General features: G+C 34.0%; 4 protein-coding genes across 5 annotated transcripts in view; 2 read left to right on the top strand and 2 right to left on the bottom strand.

The window, feature by feature from the left end:
* Positions 1–36: 36 nt before the first annotated feature.
* LOC100637878 (uncharacterized) lies at positions 37–3,703 on the bottom strand. The gene is made up of 10 exons (XM_003385750.3): positions 3,339–3,703; positions 2,633–2,659; positions 2,544–2,588; positions 2,140–2,270; positions 1,932–2,049; positions 1,785–1,879; positions 1,588–1,666; positions 800–922; positions 680–731; positions 37–471 (listed from the first exon to the last, which is right to left on the bottom strand). The coding sequence occupies exons 1-10, from the start codon at positions 3,669–3,671 to the stop codon at positions 164–166; spliced, it is 1,311 nt and encodes a 436-aa protein (XP_003385798.3). The 5' UTR covers positions 3,672–3,703; the 3' UTR covers positions 37–163.
* A 48-nt stretch (positions 3,704–3,751) lies between these two features.
* Positions 3,752–7,411, top strand: LOC105312382 (equilibrative nucleoside transporter 1-like). Its single transcript, XM_019995236.1, has 13 exons — positions 3,752–4,179; positions 4,764–4,845; positions 5,093–5,244; positions 5,338–5,432; positions 5,497–5,547; positions 5,599–5,684; positions 5,870–6,016; positions 6,114–6,177; positions 6,231–6,295; positions 6,342–6,459; positions 6,520–6,606; positions 6,728–6,930; positions 7,294–7,411. Exons 1-11 carry the CDS (start codon positions 4,043–4,045, stop codon positions 6,558–6,560), a joined length of 1,038 nt encoding a protein of 345 aa, XP_019850795.1. The 5' UTR covers positions 3,752–4,042; the 3' UTR covers positions 6,561–6,606; positions 6,728–6,930; positions 7,294–7,411.
* LOC100637752 (equilibrative nucleoside transporter 3-like) lies at positions 4,179–10,986 on the top strand. 2 transcript variants are annotated; one of them, XM_019995235.1, is made up of 13 exons: positions 4,179–4,763; positions 8,309–8,390; positions 8,540–8,682; positions 8,751–8,845; positions 8,904–8,954; positions 9,000–9,085; positions 9,135–9,284; positions 9,336–9,390; positions 9,440–9,510; positions 9,559–9,676; positions 9,726–9,811; positions 9,874–10,076; positions 10,746–10,986. In XM_019995235.1, the coding sequence occupies exons 2-13, from the start codon at positions 8,370–8,372 to the stop codon at positions 10,861–10,863; spliced, it is 1,197 nt and encodes a 398-aa protein (XP_019850794.1). In that variant the 5' UTR covers positions 4,179–4,763; positions 8,309–8,369; the 3' UTR covers positions 10,864–10,986. The 2 variants fall into 2 exon arrangements, with proteins under 2 accessions (XP_019850794.1, XP_019850793.1); XM_019995234.1 differs by lacking the exon at positions 4,179–4,763 and adding an exon at positions 8,089–8,223.
* A 75-nt stretch (positions 10,987–11,061) lies between these two features.
* The window catches only part of LOC100637628 (fibrillin-1-like), a 36,490-nt gene continuing 34,903 nt past the window's right edge, over positions 11,062–12,648 (bottom strand). The window contains exons 20-27 of the mRNA XM_019995237.1: positions 12,268–12,390; positions 12,099–12,221; positions 11,929–12,048; positions 11,758–11,880; positions 11,663–11,707; positions 11,584–11,606; positions 11,445–11,514; positions 11,062–11,391 (exon numbers count right to left, since the gene is read on the bottom strand). Of these exons, the coding sequence (XP_019850796.1) occupies positions 11,153–11,391; positions 11,445–11,514; positions 11,584–11,606; positions 11,663–11,707; positions 11,758–11,880; positions 11,929–12,048; positions 12,099–12,221; positions 12,268–12,390 (866 nt within the window). The 3' untranslated portion in view covers positions 11,062–11,152. The remainder of the gene's footprint in view (positions 11,392–11,444; positions 11,515–11,583; positions 11,607–11,662; positions 11,708–11,757; positions 11,881–11,928; positions 12,049–12,098; positions 12,222–12,267; positions 12,391–12,648) is intronic.

The raw sequence follows: 12,648 nt of genomic DNA, 5'->3' as shown, positions 1-12,648 counted from the left end.
GACCAAAACTTAGTAAGAGGCGTGGCCAATAATAAATTAAATTAATAATCTCCTAAAAATTATTATTATTCAGCTTTATAAAGTTTACAACTGATCATTAATAATATCAATGTAAAAATCTATTATGACAAACACACACTACATTATATATAAAAAGGCACAATTAATTGTTTATAGTGGTTTCTTCATCTGACTGATCCTCCCACTTGAGCAAACTCTTTCTCTCTTCTGTGCCAACAGTATCATCCGTAATCTCTTCTTCATCGGCATATTCAGTTACACGATCATTGGGTTCATTACCTCCCGATCTCTTGACCAAACTGGTAGTGAATGCACGTGAATGGGAATAGAGTCTCTCAGTTTTCCTTCTCATTAACTTCACAAACCATGAAACCACTTCTTTGACGCATTGCACAGCAAAATTGAAAATATTCGATAAGAAGAAATAGGTTCCGCCAACATAGGCAAACACTACAAACAAAAAATAAAATAATCTATAAGTGTCAAAAACTCAAAATGATAGCTTAATGTATGTGAAGTTAGTGAACAACAAATTAATCACAATAATCTTAAAGCTGATTCTGTTTATTTCAGCACTTTATTATCTCATGTGTTATCAAAGTGATTTGCTTTAGTGTCTCTTTGACTACACCTCATTCTCTCATCCTTTTTATCTTACCCATAATAAATGTGAAGAGCCCAATGTTGTAATTAAAAATACAGAAAGCATTCTAAGAAGAAAAGGGATAGAATCGATAATATTATTAAATTACATATTTTTGCTGCTGCTATAACTTACATCAACATTTTCAAGTCCAGCTAATGGTGACTCACAATGAAAAGTTGATTTAGTTCTTGCAGTTTTCACACATATATCTAAATTTGTACAAGTCTCTGCCTCCTTGCAAGCATAGCACTGAACCTGTATGGACACATTAATAACAAGACTAATAGCATACTTTTTAATGCATTAAAAATCAATAACATACAATCACTCAAACCAGATCTGATGATTTATTTAGGGTGACTAGACTTACGTGATTACTGAACTGACATGTTAATGACAAGACTAATTAATACCGTATATCGGGTATATTTCAATGCATTAATAATTTTGGAAAAAGCAATCCATTGCGAAAATAACTATTATGAAATTTTAAAATAATTATGCGGATAAAAAGGAATAGAAGATATGTGGTATTGTGCAATTATTATGAACACGTGGCTTCATAACTATCCATTGCTTCTAACTCAAAGGCCATAAAGAGCCTTCTTTGCCAGTTAGAAGTGTTGCTAAGGTTGATTCAGAAGTGGAGAAGTCAGCAAATGCTTCGATTTACTTACCAGGCCAGGTGGTTGATGGAAATAATAGCAAGTAAAATATTTTCGGAATATAAAGGGCTTCCAAATTTTTCCATCATTGAACTTTATATTTACACCACTTTTCATGCATTGAAATATACCCAATATATGGTAGAACACATGTACATGTACTGTACTTTTTAATGCATTAAAGATCATGCAAGGTCATGCAATAACACAAACATTCAAACCAGATCTGATGGATTTATCTAGGATATGACTTACATGATTACTGAACTGACACATTAATAGGACATCGTTAATGGAGTGAACACATACCCACGAGTAATACAGTCTTGAAAACCTAAAGATAGACGCATGTATACAGCTCAAACATAAACAAAAACTTTGAAATCATTACATTACATACAAGGAACGCATAATAATAATAATAATATGATAGTCCAAAAACTTGAACTTACCATATAAGTAAACAGAAGAATAAGAATATAAGGATAGCAAGGAAATTCCACAAAACTAGTAGAAAACGTAAGGAAACACGCTGTGGCAGCGTTTCCTAAAAAGAGGCCCAATAATTACATCATCATACTTATTAAAAAGTGACTAACAGAAAAACGAAACGGAAACCAATTGACTTTGACAAAGGTTGCCATCGCAACGCAATTCCATGCAAAAGCAAAACAGAAGACTTCAATGATGACACCAAGACCTCTTGAAGAGAAGAATCTGAAAAAAGGAGAGAGAGTGGAAAAGAAACGGAGATAAAAAGAAAAGAGAAGAAAATCACACATATTCCATGCTCCTTCTCTTATTTACCTCCAGTCAAATACATCGTGAGCCCAATAGTTAATAGTGATAAATACAAGTAGTATCAGAAACATTGAGAGCGTCATCATCACCGACCACATGCCCCATGCACCTCGCCACAGGATCACAACAAAGTAACACTATAAATGATACAAAGAACCAACTGATGATGAGATGAAATAGATTAACACTTAATTTTAAGGTATGAAAAGGTTAAATGCATTATTATGTCCTCTAATTATTAAACGTTGCATGCAAAGTACTGATACCGATAACAATTAAGATCATCTTTGAAAGCAAATGCACAGTCATTATTATGAAAGTACAGGTATTTAAATATACAATCAATGGAACAATAAACTGGCAGGTTTCGTTCAATTCTACAATTATAAATTATATATATATAAACTCACCAAAAAGAGGAGTAAAACAGGTAGATCCATTACATGGCGAATGCTCTAAAATGAAATGACAAATGAATGCATTGAAATCTTTGACTTACTCCAGGAGCTCCTTTTCTAGTTAAATTCTAAAGGGAAAAATAAAAATGTATAAAAGGAAGGTTGACATACTATAAGCACCATACACAAATCATGACAATTTGACTACATTCCATTCGATTCCAATGTACACCCCCAAATGCAGGAAATTCTGCATTGACAAAAAGTCGTTCCATCATATTGCTATTTAGGATTGAGCTCTGAACTTTTCACATCAAGCATAAACTAGACTACATGCCAACCCCAATCAAGCTACATCAAACATGCATACACACACACACACACACACGCACACACACACACACACGCTCATGTAATCACACCACCGAGACTAAAGGCCTTTTCACACTGGCACAGTTTTCAAAGCGCTTTGATGCGCTTTGTTGATACAGCTGAAATAATGTGCATTGATCGTGTTCACACTAGCAGCTGAATTGTGTATCATTTTGTGTTCTTGTTGCCATTGGTTTACATTGGTCGAAGCGCATCACTTCACATCAATCCACCTCTGGAGGTGAAGTGAGAGTGATGCGCATCAATTTGAAACCACTCTAGTGTGAACACGATTAATGCGCATCAATGTGCATTACTTGTGCCAGTGTGAAAAGGCCTTAAGTTGTTTATGTTTTCTTTTGAATGACTGTGTAAGCTTACAAATTAATACACAGCTGGGTGGTTTTATACAACAAATACATGTACTTTACTTACATAGAATGTGTCTTTGGGTATATTTGTAGTGTTGGCGTGTCTCGGGCTGGCAACAGCATCAAAGTACGGCGGGTCGCGAACAAATTCCACAACAGCGAGAACAAGGAACCCGAATGCAACTATGATGTGCACCGTTTGAAAACTGAGCTTCAAGAGATAGCGCGCACCTCCCAGCCTGACTCTCTCCTGTCTTCCGGCCGTTACTATGCTCTCCCTCCATTGTGTGCTCATCTCTCTAAGCTCTTTGCTTATAACAACTTTGCGTCTTGACCTTGTTTCTCCTCCTTCCAGATCCATGAGATTACAGTCACTCACAGTAAGGTCATAACTCATCGAGACATCGACTTCTAGCTAGCTGGGCGTGCACAACCACGCCCTCTAGGCTAGCAGCTATAATAATTAATTTCCTGGTTCCCAACTTCCCGCCTAATTTCTCTCTACTCTAGACTCTCTCCCAGTCTCTCTTTGGACACTGTGGACCGAGGAGAGACTGATCCAGTTTAGTCTTCTTTTTGGTGGTTAGGACTGGTCAAGCCGTGTCTTTTTTTCCTTTTCTTCTATGTATTTTTCTTGTGCAGTTGTTGTAATGTTAAACTGCTAAGTTTCGTGACCGCCTCCAAAGCCTTATCTGGGTTTACTACTATCACTCCTCGTGTCTAAGATTCCCATTGTAATAGCTTTCTGTTTCAGACGGTTGGTTGTGTATGGATAGAGGTCTATTCTCTCCATCAAAGACGCTTCGTAAACTAAAAGTCATGTTGCAGCATAGCCGGGACTCAACTCCTGAGAGAGACGACGAGAAGGATCCTTTATTACAAAAAGAGAGGATACCAAAAGATGTGTGAGTGAATAGATAAGGAAAAAGGAGAGTGATTGTATATCAGGTTTGAGTATGACCCATACAAATGTACAAGTGTGAAAATAATGTAATTAAATGTACATCATGTATTCATGGTGTGAGTTTGTGTGGTGACCATTCTCCTATTTCATCAAGTCTTGATTGTATGTGGTAGATATCTTGTTAGTCTAAAGAAACATCACATGATGATATTGATGATATCATAATACTGCAATGGTTTCACTGGCTTCCTATCATGTCTGTGTGTTTGATAACATGTGGCGGCCATTAAAAGAGGAGAGAGAGTTGTGTGTGTGTGTGTGTGATCAATCACATTATTAATTTATTATGTATATCTACAGTGGTATGCATGCCTACTATTTTTCCTAAAATTATCATGTTGCTAATATTGTAGTATATTATGCACTTATTGTTTGTAGTATAAAGGTTAATCATCTAAAGGTTAATCAATGATCCATGTTCATAATAATAATATTATGTTCATAATCCATTGTGAAGTAATGGGCTATATTCATTTAGTGTGTCCGTCAACACCATAGCTTATAATTAGTTTGTTCTCTTTGCAGGTTCTATTTGACTTATATCATACTGTTCATTCATGGCATTGGCCATCTCTTACCATGGAACATGTTCATCACAGCTCACGAAGTAAAGAATGACTCACACACACACACACAAGCATACACTGTACATGTGTATATAGTATAATTAAAGTATGAAGTAAACTAAGGAAAGAATGCATGCATGTTTCAATATGGTAAATCTACTAAGCCATAAATAATGTAGTTTTGGGTTGGGGTTATGCCATTTAATAGACAGACACTATTTCTTTCCCCAAACAAGACCTTACACCATCATACGACACACAAGTGTTTACGCATTATTATTTTTTTAGTATTTTGATAAGAAGTTTAGTTGCAGTAATGCTTCTTTAGTGGATTCATCTTGTGCTAGTTTCATTGGAAACTCTTTTGAGAATTTCTTTGCACTTGCTGCCATGCTTCCAGTCATGATAACAACAGCCATTAATATTTATATACAGAGCAAGTAAGATTTATTACCATCTCATTCTTGTAACACTTATTCTTTTTGCTCCTCTTTTGTCTCTCCTCCCTCTCCCTCTCTCTTCTTTTCTTCCAGGATTCATTTTAAGTATAGGATGTTTTCTTCTTTACTTGTTATGTTGATCTTATTTGTTCTAACAGCAGCTCTTGTGAAGGTAGACACTATATCAGGTATATTAAGACTAGCTTATACTCCATTAGTAGCCATGCATGTATTATTTTATCACTACAATAGCTGTCAACCTTTTCTTCTCTGTGACACTGGTTACCATTGTTCTGATGAATAGTAAGTACATTGCTTGTTCCTAATAGTTTATATGTATTGGTGTTTTGAAAGTATTCAGTGGCTTGTTTCAAAGCAGTACGTTTGGCTTTGCTGGTATATTACCACAGAAATACACTGCAGCTGTCATGAGTGGACAGGTAATTATTATACTACTATTGTTACTCCTACTTACATGTTCGAAGGCTCAATAGGTATAGTATTTGTATCATTATTATACAGCCATTGTATTATTAGTTGGGAATGCCCATATATTTATTACTTTCTAATTATGCATAACAGCAATAATAATGAATAAGATGTTTTCATTTTCATTACAATACAGGCTTGTGCTGGATTATTCTCTTCTTTTGCACGTATCATTAGTTCTGTAGCAACTGCTAATGTCATATTGAGTGCTTTGCTCTACTTCTTGTCTGCCGTGGTTGTCATAATAATCTGCCTTGCTTCGTTATTCTTTTTATTGAAACTGGTAAGTAAACCATCATGCAAACACTTTACGCTATATTTTCTTTGATACCCTTTTACTACTTTTCTTCCTTTCTCTCCTCTTCTACTAATCCTGGCAGCTGTTTGTCAAATATTACTTAGACCTAACTAGTGTTAGAGCCCTAAAGTTTAGACAGGAAGACAGTAAGAGAAGAAAATAGTCATAATATCTAAATTATATGTATCTACATGTATAGCAATAAAAAGCACTGTTAATGTGAAAATAGCTGCAAGACTACCCTTTTGCTCTATACTCAAAACTGTGAGATTCTGCCATATTTTAATATGTACCATTATTGTACATGTAGATATCAATATATGCTCTAAGTGTTTGTCTAGTCTTCTCTCTGACTATATCATTGTTTCCTGCTGTTTGTAGCAGCATTAAATCATCAGTTAAAGACCCAGATCACTCCATATGGACAGGTACATGTACATATATATGTATATCCATGCATAGTCCTGTTACTGTTGTTATACTTTTAGGTAAATTGTTTGATGCTCTGGTTTGTTTTCCTCATATTTAATTTTGCTGACTTTGTTGGTCGCTATCTCTCCAATTGGTTTAAAATGGTTAGTTTATCTCTCTCTCTTATCACAATTTATTATTTTATCAATTTTTGTCACTCCCTCTCTCTTCCTTTGTGTCACTATTTTACTCTCCTCTCTCTCTCTCTCTCTCCTATCACTATAGACTGGTAAATGGCGCTTCTTGTTGCTAGCTCTAACTCTCTTACGGTTTCTCTTTGTTCCTCTTCTTTTATGGTGTAATGTTCAACCACGTAGTACACATTTCCATGTATTGTTCCACAATGATGTTTGGCCTATATTATTTATTACTGCTCTGGGACTATCTAATGGATTCTTAGCTTCTGTTTGTATGGTCTCTGCTCCTCAGTAAGTATTACATTAAAATACAGCACTTTGTGTCTATGGTCTATATATGTAAATAAGTCATAGTGCTTGGCATCTCTGCTATGTTTAGAGATAAGTAGTATTTGCTATAATGCTGTCATACAACAGTATATTTTGTAGTTATGTTTAAGCCTGGTTAATTACACTCACCACAGAATGCAATGCTAAATTAAATTCTGACCAATATTTGTGTCAACTTCAAAGTGCTTTTGTGACAAAAAGGTCAAATTTTTCTGAACCTTTAGTTAGTTTACATGTGACTCCTTTTATCTTTTATTATGTAAACATTATTGTTATAATTTATTCCCTTCCTTTCTCTCTCTCCTCCTCTTCTTCCTTCTCTAGGCGTGTTCCACCTGAGCATAGGGAAACAGCTTCAACATTCATGTCCTTCTTCTTGTGTCTTGGTCTCATAATAGGGGCACTCCTCTCATTCCTGTACACCTACCTCATCAGACTCTCTGACAATAATAATTAATGACTATGAATAGCATTTCTCACTTTATTTTTTCTCTCACAGACTAGACCTTTCCTATTCTATTATAATTTATATATTTAGGTACCGTATAATAATTATTTGTATTATAATTATTATTTTACTATAATACCTTGTATACCGTGAATCATGATAATAAGGATATGTCATATATTATTGAATCAAAAATACAGTGTAGTTCTTTTTATACAGCAGCCATGATTGAATGTGCATGTGGCATGTACTGTATTATGCATGTGATCATGGTGTGATCTTATCAATTTTTCTGCCTTGTTTGGGAAGATAGCTTATTCATAGCCACATTATCACCTTTTACTAGATACTCATAATAGATCTACGCCCACTAGCTCTATCATTCAATGAAGCCAACGCCTAAAGTTATGGCTGCTGGACTGAGGCACTGAATCCATGAAGTATTTTTGACAGCATGTAAGCAAGAATGGTAATACTTTCTTGTTGTAGCTGCCTTTATACTTTGCCTCTGATTGTCACGTATTTGCAATCAATAGCTTACATATATAGATATACTTTTACAGTTTTACTCTATCTCACAAATTGTTTACACTACACAAGGTTGCCGGCCTCTTTCCGTCTGTCATACCATAGATGCTAGACTATCACTCATGTGATAAATCTATACTATAACAATCTTCTTTTCTGTGTTCTTATTTTTGCTGTCTCTAAAATACTAAAATGTCTGGTCGTAGGGAGATGAGAAGTGGCGGTGAAACCTCTGAAGAGGAGAGACTATTGCGAAGCCCATCACCGCCTAAGGATAAGTCAGTCTTTCGATGCATAGATTTTTGTAGCAGCCGTTATAATTATAATGGATCAACTGGTAATTAGCTGTTAACTTTTTTGCAGGTTCTATTTGACTTATATCATACTGTTCATTCATGGCATTGGCCATCTCTTACCATGGAACATGTTCATCACAGCTCACGAAGTAAGGATCTCACACAATATTAGAGTTTTAGTTCATTTTGACACCTTGTTTGCACCTCAATTTCACACCTCAGGTGTGAACAAATTGCATAATTTGTGCCTCAGTTTTTAATTATTAAAAAATATTTATGCATGCTTTCATTATGATAGTATTTCGTGGAAAAGTTTAAGTGCTCTGGCAATTACTCCCACTGTACTAGCTTCATTGAACAAAACTTTGAAAACTTCTTTTCCGTTGCTTCAATGTTACCAGTCATGCTAATGTCTTTGCTAAACATTTACATACAAAGCAAGTGAGTATCATTAATTTTATCAATTATATGATTTACAACACTGCCCATTATCATTCTCCGTTAATCAGGGTTAGCTTTCGAAAGAGAATGCTTGTCTCTCTATTAATGATGCTAGCTCTCTTTGTATTGACAAGTGCTCTTGTTAAAGTGGAGACACATAATTGTGAGAAAAATTCATTATAATCATAGCTCAATAATTATTGTTTTTAATTTTCTTGTAGATGTTGATCTTTTTTTTGCTGGAACGTTACTTACAATTGTATTCATGAGTGGTAAGTTACAAATGAACCATTTATGTATCAATAATTTTCTTAAAGTTTTCAGTGGCTTGTTTCAAAGCAGTACATTTGGCTATGCCGGTATTTTACCTCAAAAATACACTGCAGCTGTCATGTCTGGACAAGTATAGATCTATCTGTCATTATTGATAATTAATATTTTTAATATGACAGGCTTTTGCTGGAATATTCTCTTCACTTGCACGTATCATTAGTACTGTAGCAACTGGTGGTCATGTTGAATTGAGTGCTTTGCTCTACTTCTTGTCTGCTGTTGTAGTCATACTACTCTGTCTTGCATCGCTCATCCTCCTATTAAAATTGGTATTTTAAATAGTTGTATTAAAGTTTTACTGTTATTTATGATGCTTATAGAAATTTGTTAAGTATTACTTGAACTTGACTAGTGTGAGAACCATACAGAGCAGAGGTTAGTCATGTAATCAGTGTTTCATGATGATAACAAACTCTGTCACTAGCCACACAAACAGAGATTAATAAAAAAACTAGCAAAAAAGATAATATGCCATTTAAAGAAATTTTCTGTGATGTAAGCCCTATGTCCTACTTATGCCATTGTAATCATTATGTTGTACAGGTGTTGGTATATTCTCTTAGCGTGTTTCTAGTTTTTTTTGTGACATTATCTCTGTTCCCTGCTGTATTAAGCAGCATCAAATCAGTTGAAAAATATCCTGATGCTTCTATTTGGACAGGTATTGATATTACTTACAGCATCATGCTAACATACAGTGTCTTTACTAGGGAAGCTGTTTGATGCTCTTGTTTGTTTTCTAATGTTTAATTCCTCTGATTTTGTTGGTCGCTATCTTTCTAACTGGTTTAAGATGGTACTTTTCAATTTTGTGTATATACATTTTCACTAATTTTTCTTGTCTTTCTATCACTGTAGACTGGCAAATGGCGCTTTTTGTTGCTAGCTCTAACTCTCTTACGGTTTCTCTTTGTTCCTCTTCTTTTATGGTGTAATGTTCAACCACGTAGTATACATTTCCATGTATTGTTCCACAATGATGTTTGGCCTATATTATTTATTACTGCTCTGGGACTATCTAATGGATTCTTAGCTTCTGTTTGTATGGTCTCTGCTCCTCAGTAAGTATTACATTAAAAGCCACTACTTTGTGTCTATGATCTTAAGCCTTATAATGGCAGCCATACAGTTTTTGGAATAATTTTAAACATTTATATTTGTTCAACATAAAAATATTTATATGCATCAGAAAAAAAAATTATTCTCTTCTTTTCAATTTTCACAAATTTGGACTTTGGGTCCAATTTTAAAAATTCATTAAAAGATCCAATTTTGATTGAAATCTAGCTGAAACTTTCTACAAAACATAAGCATGTGTATTTGTATCAGAAAAAAATTTAAAATGGGGAATTCTCTCCTTTTCAATATTGACAAAATTGACCTGTGATCAACCCTGTACTATAGTACAGGGACTTTGGTCTGATTTTTGAGCAACTTTAAAAATTCATTTAAAAATCCAATTTTAATTGGAATCAGCTAGCTCAAACTTTCTACATAAGTACATCCATGCGTATTAGAAAAATATAAAAATGAAGAATTCTCTCCTAACCATTTTTGACAAATTATCCTGTCCTGTGGAGAAATTTTTAAAAAATTCTAAGAAATCCACAAAGCTAAGCACTATGCAGTCTCACCCCACCCCTTTCTCCAAGGGGTGAGACTAAGCACTATGCCATAATCTTGTGGAAAAGTAAGACAATATAATAATTATGTAAATTCATTATTTTCAGAAATGTTAAAGAAGAGTTCAGGGAAACTGCATCAACAATCATGACATTCTTTCTGAGCTTTGGTCTGCTATCAGGGGCAGCAATGTCATTCCTTTACACTTATCTCACAAAAATATAAACCCTTAGGAAGAGCAATAGTCACTTTTATTCTTTGCATGCTCTGTATTTTTAGTTGTATGGAAAATGAAATATACTTTTTTTTAAATTATATTTTTGTGTCTAGTAAAACACTTAAAGTCAATTTTTATAAAAGCTCTACAACTATAGGTGCATAATAGCGTACCTTATAATTTTTGTATTAGGAGTAACAGACTTAAGGGAATTAAAATAGCAAAAAGACAGTTATAATAGCAAAAATAGACTAGCAGTACTAAATTTGGTAACATTATAACATATAGTTTTATTTCTTATACATACAACTTTTCATTTTTTTCTGTTTGTGGTGAGTCAATATAGTCATAAAGATCACCTTTTTCTTCCATACATTTGTCTACATTCTCATCATTATACATTGGATTTGATGTATTATATATAGATCTCTCTTGATTCTCTTGATTGACATTATATTGCCCATTTCTTTTGTTCTTAATTACAATTAAAACAATTGCAATGATAACAAAAGCCATCACGACAATGATGATGATAACTATAAACAATTTTTTACACAATAGACCATAGTATAAAGTTAATATAGCTTACTTATTATTAGTACACCACCAATAGCGCCATAAAGAAAGCCAGTGTTAGACCCAACATTTTCTCCACTGGTCTAAATTTGACAACAAAGATTAGAAGTCAAGGAATGGAGCTATTGATATAGTATAGTTAAACAACTTACAGCTTCAATGTTAGTTGGCAAAGCTAGTGTAAAAAGATTAAATTACAAACCAGTAGGATACAATATAATTTTATTTTACCTTCACAAATTGATCCATTTCTTAAATAATTTCCAGAACCACATGCTTAATAATGATAAAATAATAATAATAATCAATTAGCTTTGAAAACTAACTCAAACATGTATGATTGTCATTGCTCAAGTAATATCCACCTTTACAGGTACAATGGTAACTTCCTGGAGTATTGACACAATCATGACTGCATCTGTTATCAACCAATAAGCATTCATTGATATCTGAGCTCAAAGTTAAAGATGCAATCATTATAATTTCACTTTTTTTACCTGAGCAAAATGCATCATTGGCTAAAGTGAAGCCTAACAAGCATGAACACTGGAAGCTACCTACAGTATTATTGCAAGTCTGTTCACATCCTCCATTTTTATCAGCACACTCATCAATATCTGTATTAATTGGCAAATAAACAAAACAATTAATGTAAACTTCAAATTACCAGTGCAGCTTCTTCCATTGCTTGTAAACTCAAATCCTTCTCTACACTGACACTGATAGCTTCCCATTGTATTGATACAGTCCTGTTCACATCCTCCATTATTAGCATCACACTCATTGATATCTGTAATAGAAAGGATTTCAATGAGGATATCATTATTAGTGCATACCAGAGCAGTTGTGACCATCAGTATCAATACTGTATCCATTGTTACAAGAACACAAATATGAACCAGGAGTGTTAGTACAATCATGACTGCAGTTACCATTGTCAGTAACACATTCATTGATATCTGAATTTACTGTACATTAGACCACAAAAGTTTTATATAACATACCTGTACAGTCGTGACCATTAGCATCAATGGAGTATCCATTAAGACAGGAACAATAATAACTACCATCAGTATTATGACACGTTTGTTCACATCCTCCATTATTAATAAGAGTACACTCATCAATATCAGTACAAGTGTGATTATCATTAGTGAGTTGATAACCATTATCACAAGTACATGTATAACTACCAATAGTGTTAGTACATAACTGAG

This window comes from Amphimedon queenslandica, unplaced genomic scaffold, assembly GCF_000090795.2.
Source record: "Amphimedon queenslandica unplaced genomic scaffold, v1.1 AMPQUscaffold_13450, whole genome shotgun sequence".
Taxonomy (NCBI): Eukaryota; Metazoa; Porifera; class Demospongiae; order Haplosclerida; family Niphatidae; genus Amphimedon; species Amphimedon queenslandica.
The sequence above is the reverse complement of the archived record's forward strand: the minus strand, read 5'-3'. Positions and strand labels throughout refer to the sequence as shown.